Source organism: Nerophis ophidion, linkage group LG08 (genome assembly GCF_033978795.1).
Source record: "Nerophis ophidion isolate RoL-2023_Sa linkage group LG08, RoL_Noph_v1.0, whole genome shotgun sequence".
NCBI lineage: Eukaryota > Metazoa > Chordata > Actinopteri > Syngnathiformes > Syngnathidae > Nerophis > Nerophis ophidion.
In genome coordinates, this window is record NC_084618.1 from 74,104,167 (window position 1) to 74,129,476 (window position 25,310).

General features: G+C 40.9%; 1 protein-coding gene across 4 annotated transcripts in view; it reads right to left on the bottom strand.

Annotated features, from left to right (window-relative positions):
* Nucleotides 1-8,424: 8,424 nt before the first annotated feature.
* The window catches only part of vti1a (vesicle transport through interaction with t-SNAREs 1A), a 385,425-nt gene continuing 368,539 nt past the window's right edge, over nucleotides 8,425-25,310 (bottom strand). For all 4 annotated transcript variants that reach the window (XM_061909716.1, XM_061909718.1, XM_061909715.1 and 1 more), the window contains one exon: nucleotides 8,425-17,566. In XM_061909716.1, coding sequence (XP_061765700.1) covers nucleotides 17,473-17,566 — 94 coding nt within the window. In that variant the 3' untranslated portion in view covers nucleotides 8,425-17,472. The remainder of the gene's footprint in view (nucleotides 17,567-25,310) is intronic.

Below are 25,310 nucleotides of genomic sequence, written 5' to 3' on the forward strand. Positions count from 1 at the left end.
ATGACTATGAGAACATGATACTGTGATACTGATGATACTGATGACTATGAGAACATATGAGAACATGATACTGTGAAAGATCAATCCACAATGGATCCAACACAGTCGCGAGAGTCCAGTCCAAAGCGGATCCAACACAGCAGCGAGAGTCCCGTTCACAGCGGAGCCAGCAGGAAACCATCCCAAGCGGAGGCTGATCAGCAGCGCAGAGATGTCCCCAGCCGATACACAGGCGAGCAGTACAAAAGCACATTTAATAAAAAAAAAACATTATGGTCTTACCTTTACTTCTAAATGAAGTCCACGTGCCGCTCCATCTGAACAAAAACATCGATAACTTGTTTATAGAAGTCTTCCTTATCTTTCTTCAGTTTTAAAAGTCTCTCCGTCTTGATGGAGAATACTGTCTGAAGCAAACCTTTTAGCTGCGGCGTTGGTCTTCCTTTAATTATTACCTCCTGCTTCGATTGAAAGTCCAGTTTAGAAAACTGTTGTATTTTAGATATGTGATCCTCCATGTTAAAAGTCCAGGGGGAAAGGAAAAAAATAAACGATCACTGCTCACTCTTGCTGCTTGTTGTCACTTCTTCTGTAGCCGAGTAGTCGCAAGAATGATCGCAGGGATCGCTAGCGCCCCCTACCACCAGGAGGCGGGAGAACAGGTGCCTCACACAGTGCATCTTTGCAGCTGTTTTATGATTGCCCAGCACAAGAAATACGTTACACACATACAGTTGTTGACAAAATAAATTGTACATCATATAACTCAGCTAACTAAACAATGGAAATGTATAATATAATTCATATAGCAACACGGTCTCACTGCACATCAGCGAGCAGTTAGCCGAGTCATTGCGCAATCCACGGTGAGGCTCAACTGGCTGCTGCCTCACCGCAAGTCTCTTCTCAGTATTTGAACGGCAAAAGTGAAAATTCAGCGATTTTGAATTAAAGTTATCTAAAACTGGTGAAGTTAAATCAATCAATGTTTACTTATATAGCCCTAAATCACTAGTGTCTCAAAGGGCTGCACAAACCACCACGACATCCTCGGTAGGCCCACATAAGGGCAAGGAAAACTCACACCCAGTGGGACGTCGGTGACAATGATGACTATGAGAACCTTGGAGAGGAGGAAAGCAATGGATGTCGAGCGGGTCTAACATGATACTGTGAAAGTTCAATCCATAATGGATCCAACACAGTCCTGAGAGTCCAGTCCAATCCAATCCAAAGCGGATCCAACACAGCAGCGAGAGTCCCGTTCCCAGCGGAGCCAGCAGGAAACCATCCCAAGCGGAGGCGGATCAGCATCGCAGAGATGTCCCCAGCCGATACACAGGCAAGCAGTACATGGCCACCGGATCGGACCGGACCCCCTCCACAAGGGAGAGTGGGACATAGAAGAAAAAGAAAAGAAACGGCAGATCAAATGGAAAATAACTTTATGAAGTATAATCACTGTGTACATTTAACAATTTATTTTCTTTCTATGATGGCACGTGAGGCCACTGCCTCACCTGCCTCCCCTGACTGCACGTCACTGGTGAATGTTATATTCATCCAGCAGGTTAACGAGTAGCTATTTCACTTTGGGCACATAACAACATTGAGTGCTGACATTTGTGTGCGGATTGGATTAGTTCGGCAATAAAATTGGACCTCAGTATGCAAAGGTGATGGCCCTATCCGTGAGAAGAGACAACATGTTTAGCTTAATGCCAATGTGACGGACTCTTGCCGTCGTGCGGGTTCATTGGACCACCAAGGAAGGACAAGCTTGTTCAGGTGTGACACTTATTTTTTTCAAATAAAGAAAGTATTTTGCGCCGTCGTCGCTCCCCCTGATTCTTGCTCTTTGTTGCTTTCGCTTCTCATTCACTGCTGCAGGCTCTCCAACTCCTTATGCCTCACCCTCCTCTGCTGCTGCCCCTTACAGCGAGAGGAGATTCGCCGATTGTTTACAGGTGCGCGATCCACGCACCTGAAGTCGATCGTGGCGTCGCTACCGGCACGCCCTGCCTCTCCGCTCGGTCGCCGTCCCCGCCTCCTCGCCGCCATCTAGGGCCGGGCGCTCGTTCGCCGGCTCCGCCTCTCCACAGCCAACATTTAAGATACAACCTGCATCTGTTGTCTTTCCAGACACTTTCACAGGAACATCTCCTTTGATGGTCGGGGTGTGCTCTCCTGACTTAGCACACACACACACAGATGGGAGGTAGGAATATGACTGGTAGTTAAAGTTAAAGTACCAATGATAGTAACACACACACACTAGGTGTGGGGAAATTTGTCCTCTGCATTTTACCCGTCTCCTTGTTCACCCCCTGGGAGGTGAGGGGAGCAGTGAGCAGCAGTGGTGGCCGCACCCGGGAATCATTTTTGGGGATTTTCTTTTCTTTTCTTTCTCCTATGTCCCCCCCTCCCTTGTGGAGGGGGTCCAGGTCCGATGACCATGGATGAAGTACTGGCTGTCCAGAGTCGAGACCCAGGATGGACCGCTCGCCTGTATCGGTTGGGGACATCTCTACGCTGCTGATCCGCTTGAGATGGTTTCCTGTGGACGGGACTCTCGCTGCTGTCTTGGATCCGCTTGAACTGAACTCTCGCGGCTGTGTTGGAGCCACTATGGATTGAACTTTCACAGTATCATGTTAGACCCGCTCGACATCCATTGCTTTCGGTCCCCTAGAGGGGGGGGGGGTTGCCCACATCTGAGGTCCTCTCCAAGGTTTCTCATAGTCAGCATTGTCACTGGCGTCCAACTGAGTGTGAGTTTTCCTTGCCCTTTTGTGGGTTCTTCCGAGGATGTTGTAGTCGTAATGATTTGTGCAGTCCTTTGAGACATTTGTGATTTGGGGCTATATAAATAAACATTGATTGATTGATTGATTGATTGATTTAACCCCCAATTCCACCCCTTGATGCTTAGTATAAAAATGGGAGCCATTACCTCCCTGCCCGGCAGTCTTTGGTATGACTCGGTAGTTTGGCTTCTCCAGTTTAGGAGTCCTTTATTTGTTGACCTAGGCTCCTCCGGGTGCTGCAGACCCGTTTAATGAGGCTCGCTTGTAATAAAGCAAGCTTTTTTGTCCAGCAAAGCATGTCTTTTGAGCAATGCTGGCAGGCAGTTGAAGTAAGAAGGTTTATAAAAGGTTATTTTGCACTAAAACATGCTTGGAATTCAAGTTTGTTTAAATAAAAATAAATATAAAATTAATGGTTTAGTGTGGTTAAAAAAGTGAAAATAGGTTTTGAGGCGGGGAGGGCCTTCAGACGCACAAACATGTTTCCACGTACTCAGGTTGTCAAGGAGATGTTTTGAAGGATGTCCTTCCTCTCCGTCCTCCATCCCTCGCTCTCATCCAGGCTGTCATACTAAAGCGTTAACCCCCCCTACACCTTCACCTTCCCCCCCCCCGCATCACGGCACCACTTCATTAGCCGGCTCTTCAGTAGCCCGTCATGGCGGATGTGCTCCATCAAAGCTGATCGGCTCCCCCGTTTTTTGCGGGGAAGATGTCGCGGGCGATCACGGCGCGCTCAGATCTTTGGGGCTACGGGCGGAGCGGGAGTGGCAAGGCGCCGTTTGAAGAACGCTCATTCCTCCCAGTTGGAAATTTAGAACGCTGTCTGCTCACACGCCGTATGCAAAGTAAATTAGCCAGCATGGAGGGGAGGGAGTCAAGCGTCCTCTCCAGGAACGTCCAGGTGAGGCGGAGTCTGACTAGCAGCCAAGATGGCTGCTGGTGTTACAACTCTGACTTTGTAGCGCCTTCGTGCGAAGATTGCCGGTAGGTTAAGATGCTCGCCTCGGCCCGTTTTACATGCGATGCTTCATTCTATAAATACTGCGAATATTTGATTTGAGTCAATATCAATTCTTGGGGTCGTGATTCGATTATTTATGGATTTTTTCGATTCAACGCGATTCTCGATTCAAAAGCGATATTTTTCCGATACAAGACGATTCTGTGTTCATTCAATACGTAGGATTTCAGCAGGATCTACCCCGGTCTGCTGACATGCTAGCAGAGTAGTAGATTTTTTTGAAAAGCTTTTATAATTGTAAAGGACAATGTTTTATCAACTGATTGCAATAATGTAAATGTGTTTTAACTATTAAACGAACCAAAAATATGACTTATTTTATCTTTGTGAAAACATTGGACACAGTCAATCAATCAATGTTTACTTATATAGCCCTAAATCACTAGTGTCTCAAAGGGCTGCACAAACCACTACGACATCCTCGGTAGGCCCACATAAGGGCAAGGAAAACTCACACCCAGTGGGACGTCGGTGACAATGATGACTTTGAGAACCTTGGAGAGGAGGAAAGCAATGGATGTCGAGCGGGTCTAACATGATACTGTGAAAGTTCAATCCATAATGGATCCAACACAGTCGCGAGAGTCCAGTCCAAAGCGGATCCAACACAGCAGCGAGAGTCCCGTTCACAGCGGAGCCAGCAGGAAACCATCCCAAGCGGAGGCGGATCAGCAGCGCAGAGATGTCCCCAGCCGATACACAGGCAAGCAGTACATGGCCACCGGATCGGACCGGACCCCCTCCACAAGGGAGAGTGGGACATAGAAGAAAAAGAAAAGAAACGGCAGATCAACTGGTCTAAAAAGGGAGTCTATTTAAAGGCTAGAGTATACAAATGAGTTTTAAGGTGAGACTTAAATGCTTCTACTGAGGTAGCATCTCGAACTGTTACCGGGAGGGCATTCCAGAGTACTGGAGCCCGAAATGAAAACGCTCTAAAGCCCGCAGACTTTTTTGGGGCTTTGGGAATCACTAATAAGCCGGAGTCCTTTGAACGCAGATTTCTTGCCGGGACATATGGTACAATACAATCGGCAAGATAGGATGGAGCTAGACCGTGTAGTATTTTATACGTAAGTAGTAAAACCTTAAAGTCACATCTTGAGTGCACAGGAAGCCAGTGCAGGTGAGCCAGTACAGGCGTAATGTGATCAAACTTTCTTGTTCTTGTCAAAAGTCTAGCAGCCGCATTTTGTACCAACTGTAATCTTTTAATGCTAGACATGGGGAGACCCGAAAATAATACGTTACAGTAATCGAGACGAGACGTAACAAACGCATGGATAATGATCTCAGCGTCTTTAGTGGACAGAATGGAGCGAATTTTAGCGATGTTACGGAGATGAAAGAAGGCCGTTTTAGTAACGCTTTTAATGTGTGCCTCAAAGGAGAGAGTGTTGTCAAGCTTATGAGATGCGATGCAAGTGTAAGCCACTGTGACACTATTGTCTAATGATAATGTCAATGAGGGATTTTTAATCACTGCTATGCTGAAATTATAACTAATATTGATACTGTTGTTGATAATATTCATTTTTGTTTCACTACTTTTGGTTTGTTCTGTGTCGTGTTTGTGTCTCCTCTCAATTGCTCTGTTTATTGCAGTTCTGAGTGTTGCTGGGTCAGGTTTGGTTTTGGAATTGGATTGCATTGTTATAATATTGTTTGTTTGATAAATTAAAAAAAAAAAAAATCGATTAAAAAAAAAAGAGAATTGATTCTGAATCGCACAACGTGAGAATCGCGATTCGTATTCGAAATGATTTTCCCCCACACCCCTAATAAATACAGTTGTGAATCACATATTTAAATGCAAGCCTAATGTCTACGCTGCAGTCAAAGATCCTTTATAAGACAGGAGCATTGTGCCGTCTAGAAGCACCTTCAGTACGCCAAAGATCCTCAACAAGCAGGAACATGTTGCTGTTTTTCAGCACCAATGTCAAAGATCTGAACAGGTGCTCTCGGACATTTTATAGGACTTACGGCGCTTCATATTTTGTCATGTTGCAGCGGAATGTATATTTTTGTGTACTCAAAATTCTACACACAATACCCTATAACGTCACTGTGAAAAGGGTTTTTAGATTTAAAAAAAACAACTTATTACCAATATCAATAGTTGAAGCTTTGAAAGTGGAATTCTTTCCCATTCTTTTTTTATGTAGAGCTTCAGTCGTTCAACAGTCCGGGGTCTCCACTGTCGTTTTTTTTTTTTTATTCATAATGCGCCACACATTTTCAATGGGAGACAGGTCTGGACTACAGCCAGGCCAGTCTAGTACCCGCACTCGTATATGAAGCCATGCTGTTGTAACGCGTAGCTTGGCATAGTCTTGCTGAAATAAGCAGGGGCGTCCATGATAACGTTGCTTGGATGACAACATATGTTGCTCCAAAACCTGTATGGACCTTTCAGCATTAATGGTGCCTTCACAGATGTGTAAGTTACCCATGCCTTGGGCACTAATGCACCCCTATACCATCACAGATGCTGGCTTTTGAACTTTGCGCCCATAACAATCCGGATAGTTATTTTCCCCTTTGGTCTAAAGAACAAAACATCCACAGTTTCCAAAAACATTTTGAAATGTGGACTCATCAGACCACAGAACACCTTTCCACTTTGCATCAGTCCATCTTAGATGAGCTCGGGCTCAGCGAAGCCAGCATTTTTTGTGGGTGTTGTTGATAAATGACTTTGGCTTTGCATAGAAGAGTTTTAACTTGCACTTACAGATGTAGCAACCAACCAACCAATCAACCAATCAATCAATCAATCAATCAATCAATGTTTACTTATATAGCCCTAAATCACTAGTGTCTCAAAGGGCTGCACAAACCACAACACAAGCTCAGGGTCATCCTGTTTCTGCTGATCATCCTTGAGATGTTCTGGCAGCTTCACTGGAGTTCACCTGTGGTAAATTCAGTTGGTTGGACATTATTTGAAAAGGTACACACCGGTCTATACACAAAACCCAAACCCAGTGAAGTTGGCACGTTGTGTAAATGGTAAATAAAAACAGAATACAATGATTTGCAAATCCTTTTCAACTTATATTCAATTGAATAGACTGCAAAGACAAGATATTTGACGTTCAAACGGGTAAACTTTATTTTTTTGCAAATATTAGCTCATTTGGAATTTGATGCGAGCAAAATGTTTTAAAAAAGCTGGCACAAGTGGCAAAAAAGATAGAAAGTTGAGGAACGCTCAAACACTTATTTGGAACATCCCACAGGTGAACAAGCTCATTAGGAACAGGTTGGTGCCATGATTGGGTATAAAAGCAGCTTCCATGAAATGTTCAGTCATTCACAAACAAGGATAGGGCGGGGGTCACCACTTTGTGAACAAATGCGTCAGCAAATTGTCCAACAGTTTAAGAACAACATTTCTCAACAAGCTATTGCAAGGATTTTAGGGATTTTACCATCTACGGTCCCTAATATCATCAAACGGTTCAGAGAATCTGGAGAAATCACTGCACGCAAGCGGCTAAGCCCGTGACCTTCAATCCCTCAGGCAGTACTGTATAAAAAGCGACATCAGTTTGTAAAGGATATGACCACATGGGCTCAGGAACACTTCAGAAAGACACAGTTAGTAACTATAGTTGGTTGCTACATCTGTAAGTGCAAGTTAAAACTCTTCTATGCAAAGCCAAAGTCATGTATCAACAACACCCACAAAAAATGCTGGCTTCGCTGAGCCCGAGCTCATCTAAGATGGACTGAGGCAAAGTGGAAAGGTGTTCTGTGGTCTGATGAGTCCACATTTCAAAATGTTTTTGGAAACTGTGGATGTTTTGTTCTTTAGACCAAAGGGGAAAATAACTATCCGGATTTTTATGGGCGCAAAGTTCAAAAGCCAGCATCTGTGATGGTATGGGGGTGCATTAGTGCCCAAGGCATGGGTAACTTACACATCTGTGAAGGCACCATTAATGCTGAAAGGTCCATACAGGTTTTGGAGCAACATATGTTGTCATCCAAGCAACGTTATCATGGACGCCCCTGCTTATTTCAGCAAGACTATGCCAAGCTACGCGTTACAACAGCATGGCTTCATATACGAGTGCGGGTACTAGACTGGCCTGGCTGTAGTCCAGACCTGTCTCCCATTGAAAATGTGTGGCGCATTATGAATAAAAAAAAAAAAACCACAGTGGAGACCCCGGACTGTTGAACGACTGAAGCTCTACATAAAACAAGAATGGGAAAGAATTCCACTTTCAAAGCTTCAACAATTAGTTTCCTCAGTTCCCAAACGTTTATTGAGTGTTGCTAAAAGAAAAGGTGATGTAACACAGTGGTGAACATGCCCTTTCCCAACTACTTTGGCACATGTTGCGGACATGAAATTCTAAGTTGATTATTATTTGCAAAAAAAAATTAAGTTTGTGAGTTTGAACATCAAATATGTTGTCTTTGTAGTGCATTCAACTGAATATGGGTTGAAAAGGATTTGCAAATCATTGTATTCCGTTTATATTTACATCGAACACAATTTCCCAACTCATATGGAAACGGGGTTTGTAGAAGTGATATTTAATTTGACACACAAGTGATGAGTCCACCAAGTCCGCATTCGTTGACATTTCTTTAATGAGAATAGTTTGTTAGAAGATGAATATGATTGGTGTGAATATTTACAGAGCTGTTGATGATTGATATGTGAGTAGAGTTGGAGGAGAAGACAGTTGAGCAGGCTGCCATCCCTCCCTCACTTCCGCCTTACAATGGCGGCCGTTGTTGTTTGATAAAAGCCCCGAGGAGGCGGAGGGTGTGAGAAAAGCGTGACAAGAAAGCCATTCTTACGTTGTGTCGCCTCTTCATGTGCGAGCAGGACGGCTGAGGGGGTCTGCAAGCGCCGACACTTTGTAGCAATCACACGCCGCCATTGTTGCGTCACGTTCAGCGTGTGTGTGGCGGTGGCCCCGCCCACACACTGTGAGGCTGCGCAAGGACCGCCCCCTTTTGCCTGACACCTTGTCGTTGACGTCCGACAAAATGTTGCTTCCCCTCGTTTTGGATCTCATACATGAAGGGGGCGGAGCCTACTTCATCACTGCGAGGGTACGCACCTGACCTCATTAAATATTCAAACGCTTTTGTCAACAATATTAAAGGCCTACTGAAACTACCGACCACACAGTCTGATAGTTTATATATCAATGATGAAATATTAACATTGCAACACATGCCAATACGGCCTTTTTAGTTTACTAAATTGCAATTTAAATTTGGCGCCGAAAAATCCTGCTGAAACGTCTCGGTATGAGGACATTTTGTGCCAGCATGGTTGCCAGCTATATGTAGTCTGTTTTCATCGCATAATTACACAGTATTCTGGACATCTGTGTTGCTGAATCCTTTGCAACTTGTTCAATGAATAATGGAGACGTCAAAGAAGAACGCTGCAAATGGGAAGCGGTGTATTGCGGCCGCCTTTAGCAACACAAACACAGCCAATGTTTCATTGTTTACTTTCCCGAAAGATAATGGTGAAGGTTTACTATGGAACAGAGCGGTCAAGCGAGCACGGTTGGATTGGACCACACACACAAAGTACAGTGTATTAGGCAGTGATCACTTTGAAAGATCGTGTTTGAAGACGGTCCCTTGCGAAGGGCAGAGATGGGCATCGCCACCACCCGTCGACTGGTGCTGAAGAAAGGTGCGGGGCCGACCTTCAGGTTGTACAGGTACGACCATATAATCTCACTAAAACACTAGTAACACAATAAGCAGAAAAGAGATTTTCCATAATTATCCTAGTAAATTTGTCTAATGACATTTGAATCGCTCCCACTGTATACCGTATTTCCTTGATTTGCCCCAGGGCATATAGTATGCGCCTGCCTTGAATTACTGCCGGGTCAAACTCGCTTCCCAAAATAATTAGCGCATGTTTAGTATTACCGCCTGGTCAAACTCGTGACGTCACGAGTGACACTTCCTCTGTCATCATTTTCAAAATACGGGTGGCTGATTTCAATACCGGTAATTTGAAATCGCATAAAGGGAAGAAGATTAAGAGCTATTCAGTAGGATTTAAGGTCCAAGCTTACATCACACTCAAATGTTTACTGCATACCTTTGGTAAGCGCAGGAGTGAGAAGAGGTTTTAAATGAATTAGCGCCCCGGCGGCAATTCAGGGGAATACGGTAGTTTTTTTTTTTTTTCCTAGTCCTTCACTCTCACTTTCCTCATCCACGAATCTTTCATCTTCGCTCAAATTAATGGGGAAATCGCCGCTTTCTTGGTCCGAATCGCTCTCGCTGCTGGTGGCCATGATTGTAAACAATGTGCGGATGTGACATCACGCGCACATCGTCTGCTATTTCCGGTACAGGCAAGGCTTTTTTTTAATCAGCGACCAAAAGTTGCGAACTTTATCGTCGATGTTCTCTACTAAATCCTTTCAGCAAAAATATGGCAATATCGCGAAATGATCAAGTATGACACACAGAATGGAGCTGCTATCCCCGTTTGGATAAGAACATCTCATTTCAGTAGGCCTTTAAAATGTGCTACTAAAAAAAAAAGGGGGGAGGGGGTTTGGACTCAGAGAAGATTGGGGGCTTTTAAGGAATAAAAAGGTGTGTAGGGGGCGGGGTCTAAGCTAGTTACCTTGCTACTTCCTGCCCCGCCCTCCCTCTTGCCACTCCCTTCATGAAGAAGAGACAATAAAACCATCTAAAAACGAGGAGAGAGAGAGAGCGGGGGCTGCCCCCCCTCTCGCTCCCAACCCCTCATCACCGCTATGCGACCCCCCCCCCCCCCCCCTCCTCAGGTTGTCGCCGGCGCTCAATTATTTCCTTGTCAAGTGGTTGTGTTTTTAATGAGGCCCTGTGGGACTGACGTCTGTCAGTCAGCCCTGACTTTTTGACACCATTACAACTTCAAATGGAAGGCGCCGCCATGGCCGCCTTCCGCTCGCTGGCGCGTCTGACAGGCTGAGAGGGGGAGTGGGTGATCATGTAGGTAAGATGAACACACACGTGTGGTCAAAAACAATCACTGGGGGTCACTTCCTTCCTGACAGCTCACAGTGGGCCGCCCACCCTCAGCTTGGGGCGCCCCCGACCCTCACCGCCGCTGTTTTGTTGCCCGCTAATGCGAGCCTTTGAAGCACGCCGCGCCATGCCACGATGGCGGCGGACAGGGCGGGAAAAGGAGGGGTGGTGGGGCGTCATGAGGAACGACAATTTGTTTTTGTTTTTTACATTAAAACTTACACCAAGACAGGGGGTCACCAACGCGGTGCCCGTAAGGACCAGATGAGTCGCCCGCTGGCCTGTTCTAAAAATAGCTCAAATAGCAGCACTTACCAGTGAGCTGCCTCTATTTTTTTAAATTGTATTTATTTACCAGCAAGCTGGTTTCACTTTGCTGGACATTTTTAATTCCAAGAGAGACAAAACTCAAATAGAATTTGAAAATCCAAGAAAATATTTTAAAGACTTGGTCTTCACTTGTTTAAATAAATTCATTTATTTTTTTTACTTTGCTTCTTATAACTTTCAGAAAGACAATTTTAGAGGGAAAAATTATTTTAGGATTTTTAAACACATATTCCTCTTTTACCTTTTAAATTCCTTCCTATTCTTTCCTGACAATTTAAATCAATGGTCAAGAATTTTTTTTTTTTATTGTGAAGAATAATAAATTGATTTTGATTAAATTCTTCATTTTAGCTTCTGTTTTTTCGACAAAGAATATTTGCGAAGGGCAGAGATGGGCATCGCCACCACCCGTCGACTGGTGCTGAAGAAAGGTGCGGGGCCAACCTTCAGGTTGTACAGGTACGACCATATAATCTCACTAAAACACTAGTAACACAATAAGCAGAAAAGAGATTTTCCAGAATTATCCTAGTAAATTTGTCTAATGACATTTGAATCGCTCCCACTGTATACCGTATTTCCTTAATTTGCCCCAGAGCATATAGTATGCGCCTACCTTGAATTACTGCCGGGTCAAACTCGCTTCCCAAAATAATTAGCGCATGCTTAGTATTACCGCCTGGTCAAACTCGTGACATCACGAGTGACACTTCCCCTGTCATAATTTTCAAAATACGGGTGGCTGATTTCAATACCGGTAATTTGAAATCGCATAAAGGGAAGAAGATTAAGAGCTATTCAGTAGGATTTAAGGTCCAAGCTTACATCACACTCAAATGTTTACTGCATACCTTTGGTAAGTGCAGGAGTGAGAAGAGGTTTTAAATGAATTAGCGCCCCGGCGGCAATTCAGGGGAATACGGTAGTTGTTTTTTTTTTCCTAGTCCTTCACTCTCACTTTCCTCATCCACGAATCTTTCATCTTCGCTCAAATTAATGGGGAAATCGCCGCTTTCTTGGTCCGAATCGCTTTGTGAAATATTTCTTCAAACTTATTATGATTAAAATTCAAAAACATCCATCCATCCATCCATCATCTTCCGCTTATCCGAGGTCGGGTCGCGGGGGCAACAGCCTAAGCAGGGAAACCCAGACTTCCCTCTCCCCAGCCACTTCGTCTAGCTCTTCCCGGGGGATCCCGAGGGGTTCCCAGGCCAGCCGGGAGACATAGTCTTCCCAACGTGTCCTGGGTCTTCCCCGTGGCCTCCTACTGGTTGGACGTGCCCTAAACACCTCCCTAGGGAGGCGTTCGGGTGGCATCCTGACCAGATGCCCGAACCACCTCATCTGGCTCCTCTCGATGTGAAGGAGCAGCGGCTTTACTTTGAGTTCCTCCCGGATGGCAGAGCTTCTCACCCTATCTCTAAGGGAGAGACCCAAACTCATTTGGGCCGCTTGTACCCGTGATCTTATCCTTTCGGTCATGACCCAAAGCTCATGACCATAGGTGAGGATGGGAACGTAGATCGACCGGTAAATTGAGAGTTTTGCCTTCCGGTTCAGCTCCTTCTTCACCACAACGGATCGGTACAACGTCCGCATTACTGAAGACGCCGCACCGATCCGATCAAAAACATTATTCTGGCGAATGTAGAACATCCGTAGAATCAAATTTAAATCTTATTTCAAAGTCTTTTGAATTTCTCTTTAACATTTTTGTTCTGGAAAATCTAGAAGAAATAATGATTTGTCTTTGTTAGAAATATAGCTTGGTCCAAGTTGTTATATATTCTAACAAAGTGCAGATTGGATTTCAACCTATTTAAAACATTTTTTGTGAGAAATCATTAAAATGATCAGTGTTTCCACAAAGATAAATATCATGAATTATTAATAATAACAGAGTTCAAGGTAAATTGAGCAAATTGGCTATTTCTGGCAATTTATTTAAGTGTGTATCAAACTGGTAGCCCTTCGCATGAATCAGTACCCAAGAAGTAGCTCTTGCTTTCAAAAAGGTTGGTGACACCTGCTCTATTATTTCTTGTCATGACTTTCAAGAATGGCTCTCTTTCCACTTTTCCCACTTCTTCCAATAACGGCACTCACTATAAAGCGTTTATCCACATCTTGTAAAGCCTTAATTAACATCTACATTTTCTTGTTTATGACTTGTATTACTGCTTATTAAGCTGCTATAACACTTCACAAGTGGGGTACACTTGAAGTAATAATGCTTTATAAAAAGGTGATGGAGGGCACACACTGAGGACAAATGCCAGTCAGCTTACGCTAAGCAAGAGTGTTTCTGCTGATGAACAAACTGTATAAAACTTTTCTAAGTACACTGTCAGTTGCCAAATAGTGAGGCCAAGCTGCAAAGTGGTCATCCGTGTTTTAAACTGAAACATCATTGTCAATGTTCACTTTCTCACGCACGCTTGCAACACCATAGTCAGCTTTAGCACACGTTAGGCCTTATAAACGGGTTATAAAGCCTTAATAAACACAAGCTGTCAGTCACATATCCATGACCAAAATACCTTGTTTATTACCTATTATCACTGTTTATTACTGTCTTATACTCATTTGTACTGTTATTACCTATTATTACTGATTAATATGCTTTATTATGATCTATTACTGATGTTAACTGTTTATTATAACTGTTTACTAGTGATTTTTTTTACTGTTATTACTGTTTCACTGATTATTACTGTTTATTAATGTTAACTACTGATTATTACTGTTTACTCCTGATTATCACAGTTTATTTCCGTTTTTTTACTACTATTACTGTTTCACTGATTATTACTGTTTATTAATGTTAACTACTGATTATTATTGTTTATTAATGTTAATTACTGATTATTACTGTTTACTCCTGATTATCACAGTTTATTTCCGTTTTTTTACTACTATTACTGTTTCACTGATTATTACTGTTTATTAATGTTAACTACTGATTATTATTGTTTATTAATGTTAACTCCTGATTATTAAGGTTTACTCCTGATTATCACAGTTTATTACAGATTGTTGTTACTGCTATTACTGTTTACTCCTGATTATCACAGTTTATTTCCGTTTTTTTACTACTATTACTGTTTCACTGATTATTACTGTTTATTAATGTTAACTACTGATTATTATTGTTTATTAATGTTAACTACTGATTATTACTGTTTACTCCTGATTATCACAGTTTATTTCCGTTTTTTTACTACTATTACTGTTTCACTGATTATTACTGTTTATTAATGTTAACTACTGATTATTATTGTTTATTAATGTTAACTCCTGATTATTAAGGTTTACTCCTGATTATCACAGTTTTTTACAGATTGTTGTTACTGCTATTACTGTTTACTCCTGATTATCACAGTTTATTTCCGTTTTTTTACTACTATTACTGTTTCACTGATTATTACTGTTTATTAATGTTAACTACTGATTATTATTGTTTATTAATGTTAACTACTGATTATTACTGTTTACTCCTGATTATCACAGTTTATTTCCGTTTTTTTACTACTATTACTGTTTCACTGATTATTACTGTTTATTAATGTTAACTACTGATTATTATTGTTTATTAATGTTAACTCCTGATTATTAAGGTTTACTCCTGATTATCACAGTTTATTACAGATTGTTGTTACTGCTATTACTGGTTACTCCTGATTATCACCGTTTATTTCTGTTTTTTTACTATTATTACTGTTTCACTGATTATTACCGTTTATTAATGTTAACTACTGATTATTACTGTTTACTCCTGATTATCACAGTTTATTACGAATTTTTGTTACTGCTATTACTGTTTACTCCTGATTATCACAGTTTATTTCCGTTTTTTTACTACTATTACTGTTTCACTGATTATTACTGTTTATTAATGTTATCTACTGATTATTACTGTTTATTAATGTTAAATACTGATTATTACTGCTTACTCCTAATTTTCAGTTTATTACTGAGTTTTTTTTACTGCTAATACTCTTTCACTGATTATTACTGTTTACTAATGTTAACTACGGATTATTACTGTTTACTCCTGATTATCACAGTTTATTACTGATTTTGTTACTGATTATTGTTTACTCCTGATTATCACAGTTTATTACTGATTTTTTTTACTGCTATTACTGTTTACTCTGATTATCACAGTTTATTACTGATTTTTTTTTACTGCTATTACTGTTTCACTGATTATTACTGTTGATTAATGTTAACTCCTGATTATTAAGGTTTACTCCTGATTATCACAGTTTATTACAGATTGTTGTTACTGCTATTACTGCTTACTCCTGATTATCACAGTTTATTTATGTTTTTTTACTATTATTACTGTTTGACTGATTATTACCGTTTATTAATGTTAACTACTGATTATTACTGTTTACTCCTGATTATCACAGTTTATTACAGATTTTTTTTACTGCTATTACTGTTTACTCCTGATCAACACAGTTTATTTCAGTTTTTTTTTACTACCATTACTGTTTCACTGATTATTACTGTTTATTAATGTTAACTCCTGATTATTAAGGTTTACTCCTGATTATCACAGTTTATTACAGATTGTTGTTACTGCTAATAATCTTTCACTGATTATTACTGTTTATTAATGTTAACTACGGATTATTACTGTTTACTCCTGATTATCACAGTTTATTACTGATTTTGTTACTGATTATTGTTTACTCCTGATTATCACAGTTTATTACTGATTTTTTTTTACTGCTATTACTGTTTACTCTGATTATCACAGTTTATTACTGATTTTTTTTTACTGCTATTACTGTTTATTAATGTTAACTCCTGATTATTAAGGTTTACTCCTGATTATCACAGTTTATTACAGATTGTTGTTACTGCTAATAATCTTTCACTGATTATTACTGTTTATTAATGTTAACTACGGATTATTACTGTTTACTCCTGATTATCACAGTTTATTACTGATTTTGTTACTGATTATTGTTTACTCCTGATTATCACAGTTTATTACTGATTTTTTTTTACTGCTATTACTGTTTACTCTGATTATCACAGTTTATTACTGATTTTTTTTTACTGCTATTACTGTTTATTAATGTTAACTCCTGATTATTAAGGTTTACTCCTGATTATCACAGTTTATTACAGATTGTTGTTACTGCTATTACTGCTTACTCCTGATTATCAGTTTATTTCTGTTTTTTTACTATTATTACTGTTTCACTGATTATTACCGTTTATTAATGTTAACTACTGATTATTACTGTTTACTCCTGATTATCACAGTTTATTGTGGATTTTTTTTTACTGCTATTACTGTTTACTCCTGATTAACACAGTTTAAGTTTTTTTTACTACCATTACTGTTTCACTGATTATTACTGTTTATTAATGTTAACTGCTGATTACTACTGTTTACTCCTGATTATCACAGTTTATAACTGATTTTTGTTACTGATTATTACCAATTATAATTTTCTTGCTACTTAGTACTGTTTTACGCATTAAAACTGTTTATTACTGACATCACTGTTAACCACTGAATATTAGTCTACTATTGATTGAGGTTTATTAGAGATTATTACCAATTTATACTGATTATCACTCTTTAATATTGATGATTACTGACCATCCCTGTTTACTACTGATTGGTACTGTTTATTACTGACTAACGCAGCGTAGCAGAGTGGCAATTTCCTATATAGGTAGCGCTTTATAATTGAGCGTCATAAGGGCCATAAATGATTGAAGGAACTATGTCACGACCAGATTAAAATTACTATTTTATTTTTAATTGGTGATTAACAAGGCTTTTATAAACATTTATAAACGTTCTATAAGTGTACCCTTTAAAAAGAAGACGACCAATAAGACGACTGGTTGATAAATAATAAATACAGTTATGATACACAGAAGTTGTTTGTCACTAAAACAAAGTGATGGAGAGTCTTATCTCTGATAAGGAGACGCCATCATCATCCTCATCTTCATCCGGGGAAGATGCTGACATCAACAAATCTATTTGTGTCCCAAAGGATGGAAGCCAGAGCGTGACGAAGAAGAGGAAGAGGAGGAAAGACAAGAAGAAGGAGGAAGAGGAAGAGGAGATGGATTTAGGAGGGAAACAAAATCTTCTTGTCAGGCTTTGGAAAACTTTGATTCATGACAACTATTTGTCATGATTACTGACAAACAACACTTTTGTCGCTATTTATCGTGCGTGTGTGTGTGTGTGTGTGTGTGTGTGTGTGTGCGAGAGAGAGAGAGAGAGGACATGGAGGATCAGTGGCCTCGCAGATTGAAATAAATGGCCAGGATGATAGTGAGGAGAATGAAGGCTCCCAGGACAAAGACCAGGACTCGATTCTGGATGATCCTGCAGAAACAAACAGAGAAACACATCAGAGTGAGACCTCATGTCATGTCAGAGCAGAGAGCTAGTTAAACCACCCTAAAATGGTACTTACTTTAGAATAATACGACTCAGGTAGAAGTATTCATCAAAATAATTACGTAAGTACAGTGAAAAAAATAACTCAAGTATTGAGTGACTTGTGAGAAACATCTGATTTATTTAGTCATTATTTTGGAATGGTTCTTGGACTTCAACCGTAGTTGTGTTGTGTGTGAGTGTGTGTCTGCGCACATGTGTGTAAAACGTACAATTTATTTAAAATTGACTTCCAACGTGTTTTCTCTCGTTTAACGCGGAATTGCTATCAACTGAAATGTGAACATTTCTACCGACACAGATGACAGCACATGATATAAATGTTCTTTTTACTAGTTTGAAAGTAATCATTGAAGATTTTTTTGCTGCCTTGTCGAATGTCACGTCACTTTTTACTGTCTTTAGTACATTTGTATGTACTAAATTAGTCTAATTCGTCAAATAATTCAGTTTCTTCTATTTTTACACCGACGTGAAGATCTATTTTTCATGTTCTTATCGCTAATGTAACTGACGGCCATATGCAGTGTGCCTCTCGCACACTAGGGGGCGATGGTGGTCATTTCACCTTGTTAGCTATGAAGGAAAGTAAATACAGTAGAAGAAGAGAGTGCCACATGCTGAAATTTTTTGAATGAAAGAAACTGCTGTTCTAAATGTGTCCACTAGATGTTGCAATAGCAATTCTTTGTAGATGATGCTACATATGCAAAAAAACAAACAACAAAAAAAACACATGATGTTAGTTTACCAGTTTAAGGAAAATGATCAAACTACATCAATAACGTCGTGTAATTTGATTTTGATATACCGTATTTCCTTGAATTGCCGCAGGGCATATAGTACGCGCCTGCCTTGAAATTAGCGCATGCTTAGTATTACCGCCTGGTCAAACTCGGGACGTCACGAGTGACACTTCCCCTGTCATCATTTTCAAAATGGAGGAGGCTGGTTTCAATACCGGTAATTTGAAATCGCATAAAGGGAAGAAGATTAAGAGCTATTCAGTAGGATTTAAGGTCCAAGCTTACACCACACTCAAATTTTTACTGCATACCTTTGGTAAGTGCAGGAGTGAGAAGAGGTTTTAAAATAATTAGCGCATGCTTACTTTCAATACCGGTAATTTGAAATCGCATGAAGGGAAGAAGATTAAGAGCTATTCAGTAGGATTTAAGGTCCAAGCTTACATCACACTCAAATTTTTACTACATACCTTTGGTAAGCACAGGAGTGAGAAGAGCTTTTAAATGAATTAGCGCCCCGGTGGTAATTCAAGGAAATACGGTAATTTTAAAGCTACAGATCCAACAGATAATTACACATTTTCCTTACTATTTGGTTATTTTTCGTAATGTTTTAAAAACACTTGTGGTTATTATGAAAATCAGAAACATACAAAAAAAATAAGAATAATTTTATTGCGTATATTTTTTTGTACACGCAGGAAACTATGGTTTTCCAAAGGTTCACAGCATGTGATTTCTCCAAGCCAGTGGAGTCATGACCATGTGATTTAAAGTAATAATTTATCATAAAAAAACAATAAGTAATAATAATGATAATATGAATATTTGCATGTATTAGAAAAATAAATACAACACAAATAATAATCTGCATCAAAGTTGTATTTCAAATATGGTAATGATGTGTGTAAAAGTAGGGAAATAGACCATTAAATTACTAAATAATAATAATAACAAAGTGTGTGAAAGTTATATTTACAAATGTCAATTATGTGTACACAAATAAGTTTTATAAAACAATAGCAAACTAAACAATTATGTGTATAACATGTTTACATAGTTGAAATACATATCAATGTGTAAAAAATGTTATTTAAAAATGGTTAGTAATGATGTGTAAAAGTTTTCTTTAAAAAAATACCAATACTGTGTATAAAAGCTCATCGACAAAAATAACAAAAATAATGTGTTTTCTTTTTATTTTAAGAAGTATATTAATTATGATGTTAAATACTAATAAAATGTATACGAAAAAGTTCCAATTAATGACATTGATAATGTGTTAAATTGAAAAGCCCATCATCATACTGTTGGAGAACTTCATATATTTTTTTTAATTCATGGGTTGTGATCCTGTTTTATACACTGCTTGTAAAAGCAAACACTTTTCCACACTTCCCTTGAGCAAACATTTGAACGGAGCGTCTTCCTTTCCTGTGGGTATTTGGATAAATAGTCAGGGTAAATAATGCATGTCAATTAATGGAGGGGGGGACGTTACTAAACATGCTCTAATCAGCGCTTCTCCTCCCTCGCCTCCAAAACATCAGGAGGAGGAGGAGGAGGAGGAGGAGTCAGCACCCCCCCCCCCCCTGGTTTGGCTGGTTTCTGCATTGCATGATGGATAAGTTGTGCTCATTAGGGAGGTGTGGGCCCATCACACTGCTGTGCCAATGGAAAAGAAGAGTGGACAAGGGAAAGTGGGGGGCGGGGCTTAACGTCTTTGTGGCGCTGATGTTTTTGGCGCTTCCAGGGTGAGCGAGCAGCCCACTGGTGATAAATGGCCACAGCTCAGGGGGGGTCAATGGTCTGCTGCTTAGAGACGAGGACGCCGCCTCTCCTCCACATGTCAGCAGATGTGATAATTCTCTCATTTGTCACAGCGGCCCACACTTCACCACTTTGCACAAACAACACTTCAGCACTCTCTCCCTCTCTTTTTGGCCCTGCAGGCTGACTTGACTGAGGTCACCAAATATTTTTATGGGAAATTCCATCGTTCATTTGTTGTTTTTATGACCTCCACTAAAATACTGAGCGGCTTTTTCCACTTTTTGTGTTTGTGTGAAAATAAACTTTTACAGCCTCATGGCGTCTGCTCTGCACACACGTGTCGGATTTGTTTTTGTTTGTCAGTGTGGACTGCACACCTTACATACTCCACATTTTATATATATTCATACTTGCCAACCCTTCCGGATTTTGCGGGAGACTCCCGAAATTCAGGGCTTTTCCCGAAAACCTCCCGGGACAAATTTTCTCCTGAAAATCTCCCAAAATTCACGCCCCCTCCAGCTCCATGCGGACCGGACTGAGGACAGCCTGTTTTCACGTCCGCTTTCCCACAATATAAACATTGTGTCTGACCAATGACGTTAACGTTATAACTGTAGAATGATCGAGGGCGAGTTATGTGGGTTTATTGTTAAGCAGTTTCATTAACGTCCTCCCAGCGCGGTAACAACACGCAACAACAGCAGTCACGTTTTCGTCTGCCGTAAAGCAGTTTGTCTGCCGTAAACAGCAATGTTGTGACACTCTTAAACAGGACAATACTGCAATCTACTGTACATGCATATGGTTAGAAAAATAATGAGAATAGAACAAGGATGGACAATTCAACCCTTAACTCAACAATGAGTAGATGAGTGTTATGTGTGTGTGTGTGTGTAAATAATTGAACACTGAAATTCAAGTGAAGCTGGAGGCCACGCCCCCTCCAGCTCCATGCGGACCTGAGTGAGGACAGCCTGTTTTCACGTCCGCTTTCCCACAATATAAACAGTGTGTCTGACCAATGACGTTATAACTGTAGAATGATCGAGGGCGAGTTCTTGGTTTCTTATGTGGGTTTATTGTTAGGCAGTTTCATTAACGTCCTCCCAGCGCGGTAACAACACGCAACAACAGCAGTCACGTTTTCGTCTGCCGTAAAGCAGTTTGTCTGCCGTAAACAGCAATGTTGTGACACTCTTAAACAGGACCATACTGCCATCTACTGTACATGCATATGGTTAGAAAAATAATGAGAATAGAACAAGGATGGACAATTCAACCCTTAACTCAACAATGAGTAGATGAGTGTTATGTGTGTGTGTGTGTATATGTGTAAATAATTGAACACTGAAATTCAAGTGAAGCTGGAGGCCACGCCCCCTCCAGCTCCATGCGGACCGGACTGAGGACAGCCTGTTTTCACGTACGCTTTCCCACAATATAAACATTGTGTCTGACCAATGACGTTAACGTTATAACTGTAGAATGATCGAGGGCGAGTTATGTGGGTTTATTGTTAGGCAGTTTCATTAACGTCCTCCCAGCGCGGTAACAACACGCAACAACAGCAGTCACGTTTTCGTCTGCCGTAAAGCAGTTTGTCTGCCGTAAACAGCAATATTGTGACATTCTTAAACAGGACCATACTGCCATCTACTGTACATGCATATGGTTAGAAAAATAATGAGAATAGAACAAGGATGGACAATTCAACCCTTAACTCAACAATGAGTAGATGAGTGTTATGTGTGTGTGTGTATATGTGTAAATAATTGAACACTGAAATTCAAGTGAAGCTGGAGGCCACGCCCCCTCCAGCTCCATGCGGACCTGAGTGAGGACAGCCTGTTTTCACGTCCGCTTTCCCACAATATAAACAGTGTGTCTGACCAATGACGTTATAACTGTAGAATGATCGAGGGCGAGTTCTTGGTTTCTTATGTGGGTTTATTGTTAGGCAGTTTCATTAACGTCCTCCCAGCGCGGTAACAACACGCAACAACAGCAGTCACGTTTTCGTCTGCCGTAAAGCAGTTTGTCTGCCGTAAACAGCAATGTTGTGACACTCTTAAACAGGACCATACTGCCATCTACTGTACATGCATATGGTTAGAAAAATAATGAGAATAGAACAAGGATGGACAATTCAACCCTTAACTCAACAATGAGTAGATGAGTGTTATGTGTGTGTTTGTGTATATGTGTAAATAATTGAACACTGAAATTCAAGTGAAGCTGGAGGCCACGCCGCCTCCAGCTCCATGCGGACCTGAGTGAGGACAGCCTGTTTTCACGTCCGCTTTCCCACAATATAAACAGTGTGTCTGACCAATGACGTTATAACTGTAGAATGATCGAGGGCGAGTTCTTGGTTTCTTATGTGGGTTTATTGTTAGGCAGTTTCATTAACGTCCTCCCAGCGCGGTAACAACACGCAACAACAGCAGTCACGTTTTCGTCTGCCGTAAAGCAGTTTGTCTGCCGTAAACAGCAATGTTGTGACACTCTTAAACAGGACCATACTGCCATCTACTGTACATGCATATGGTTAGAAAAATAATGAGAATAGAACAAGGATGGACAATTCAACCCTTAACTCAACAATGAGTAGATGAGTGTTATGTGTGTGTGTGTATATGTGTAAATAATTGAACACTGAAATTCAAGTGAAGCTGGAGGCCACGCCCCCTTCATCTCCATGCGGACCTGAGTGAGGACAGCCTGTTTTCACGCCCGCTTTCCCACAATATAAACAGTGTGTCCGACCAATGGCGTTATAACTGTAGAATGATCGAAGGCGAGTTCTTGGTTTCTTATGTGGGTTTATTGTTAGGCAGTTTCATTAACGTCCTCCCAGCGTGGTAACAACACGCAACAACAGCAGTCACGTTTTCGTCTGCCGTAGAGCAGTTTGTCTGCCGTAAACAGCAATGTTGTGACACTCTTAAACAGGACAATACTGCCATCTACTGTACATGCATATGGTTAGAAAAATAATGAGAATAGAACAAGGATGGACAATTCAACCCTTAACTCAACAATGAGTAGATGAGTGTTATGTGTGTGTGTGTGTAAATAATTGAACACTGAAATTCAAGTGAAGCTGGAGGCCACGCCCCCTCCAGCTCCATGCGGACCTGAGTGAGGACAGCCTGTTTTCACGTCCGCTTTCCCACAATATAAACAGTGTGTCTGACCAATGACGTTATAACTGTAGAATGATCGAGGGCGAGTTCTTGGTTTCTTATGTGGGTTTATTGTTAGGCAGTTTCATTAACGTCCTCCCAGCGCGGTAACAACACGCAACAACAGCAGTCACGTTTTCGTCTGCCGTAAAGCAGTTTGTCTGCCGTAAACAGCAATGTTGTGACACTCTTAAACAGGACCATACTGCCATCTACTGTACATGCATATGGTTAGAAAAATAATGAGAATAGAACAAGGATGGACAATTCAACCCTTAACTCAACAATGAGTAGATGAGTGTTATGTGTGTGTGTGTGTATATGTGTAAATAATTGAACACTGAAATTCAAGTGAAGCTGGAGGCCACGCCCCCTCCAGCTCCATGCGGACCGGACTGAGGACAGCCTGTTTTCACGTACGCTTTCCCACAATATAAACATTGTGTCTGACCAATGACGTTAACGTTATAACTGTAGAATGATCGAGGGCGAGTTATGTGGGTTTATTGTTAGGCAGTTTCATTAACGTCCTCCCAGCGCGGTAACAACACGCAACAACAGCAGTCACGTTTTCGTCTGCCGTAAAGCAGTTTGTCTGCCGTAAACAGCAATATTGTGACATTCTTAAACAGGACCATACTGCCATCTACTGTACATGCATATGGTTAGAAAAATAATGAGAATAGAACAAGGATGGACAATTCAACCCTTAACTCAACAATGAGTAGATGAGTGTTATGTGTGTGTGTGTATATGTGTAAATAATTGAACACTGAAATTCAAGTGAAGCTGGAGGCCACGCCCCCTCCAGCTCCATGCGGACCTGAGTGAGGACAGCCTGTTTTCACGTCCGCTTTCCCACAATATAAACAGTGTGTCTGACCAATGACGTTATAACTGTAGAATGATCGAGGGCGAGTTCTTGGTTTCTTATGTGGGTTTATTGTTAGGCAGTTTCATTAACGTCCTCCCAGCGCGGTAACAACACGCAACAACAGCAGTCACGTTTTCGTCTGCCGTAAAGCAGTTTGTCTGCCGTAAACAGCAATGTTGTGACACTCTTAAACAGGACCATACTGCCATCTACTGTACATGCATATGGTTAGAAAAATAATGAGAATAGAACAAGGATGGACAATTCAACCCTTAACTCAACAATGAGTAGATGAGTGTTATGTGTGTGTTTGTGTATATGTGTAAATAATTGAACACTGAAATTCAAGTGAAGCTGGAGGCCACGCCGCCTCCAGCTCCATGCGGACCTGAGTGAGGACAGCCTGTTTTCACGTCCGCTTTCCCACAATATAAACAGTGTGTCTGACCAATGACGTTATAACTGTAGAATGATCGAGGGCGAGTTCTTGGTTTCTTATGTGGGTTTATTGTTAGGCAGTTTCATTAACGTCCTCCCAGCGCGGTAACAACACGCAACAACAGCAGTCACGTTTTCGTCTGCCGTAAAGCAGTTTGTCTGCCGTAAACAGCAATGTTGTGACACTCTTAAACAGGACCATACTGCCATCTACTGTACATGCATATGGTTAGAAAAATAATGAGAATAGAACAAGGATGGACAATTCAACCCTTAACTCAACAATGAGTAGATGAGTGTTATGTGTGTGTGTGTATATGTGTAAATAATTGAACACTGAAATTCAAGTGAAGCTGGAGGCCACGCCCCCTTCATCTCCATGCGGACCTGAGTGAGGACAGCCTGTTTTCACGCCCGCTTTCCCACAATATAAACAGTGTGTCCGACCAATGGCGTTATAACTGTAGAATGATCGAAGGCGAGTTCTTGGTTTCTTATGTGGGTTTATTGTTAGGCAGTTTCATTAACGTCCTCCCAGCGTGGTAACAACACGCAACAACAGCAGTCACGTTTTCGTCTGCCGTAGAGCAGTTTGTCTGCCGTAAACAGCAATGTTGTGACACTCTTAAACAGGACAATACTGCCATCTA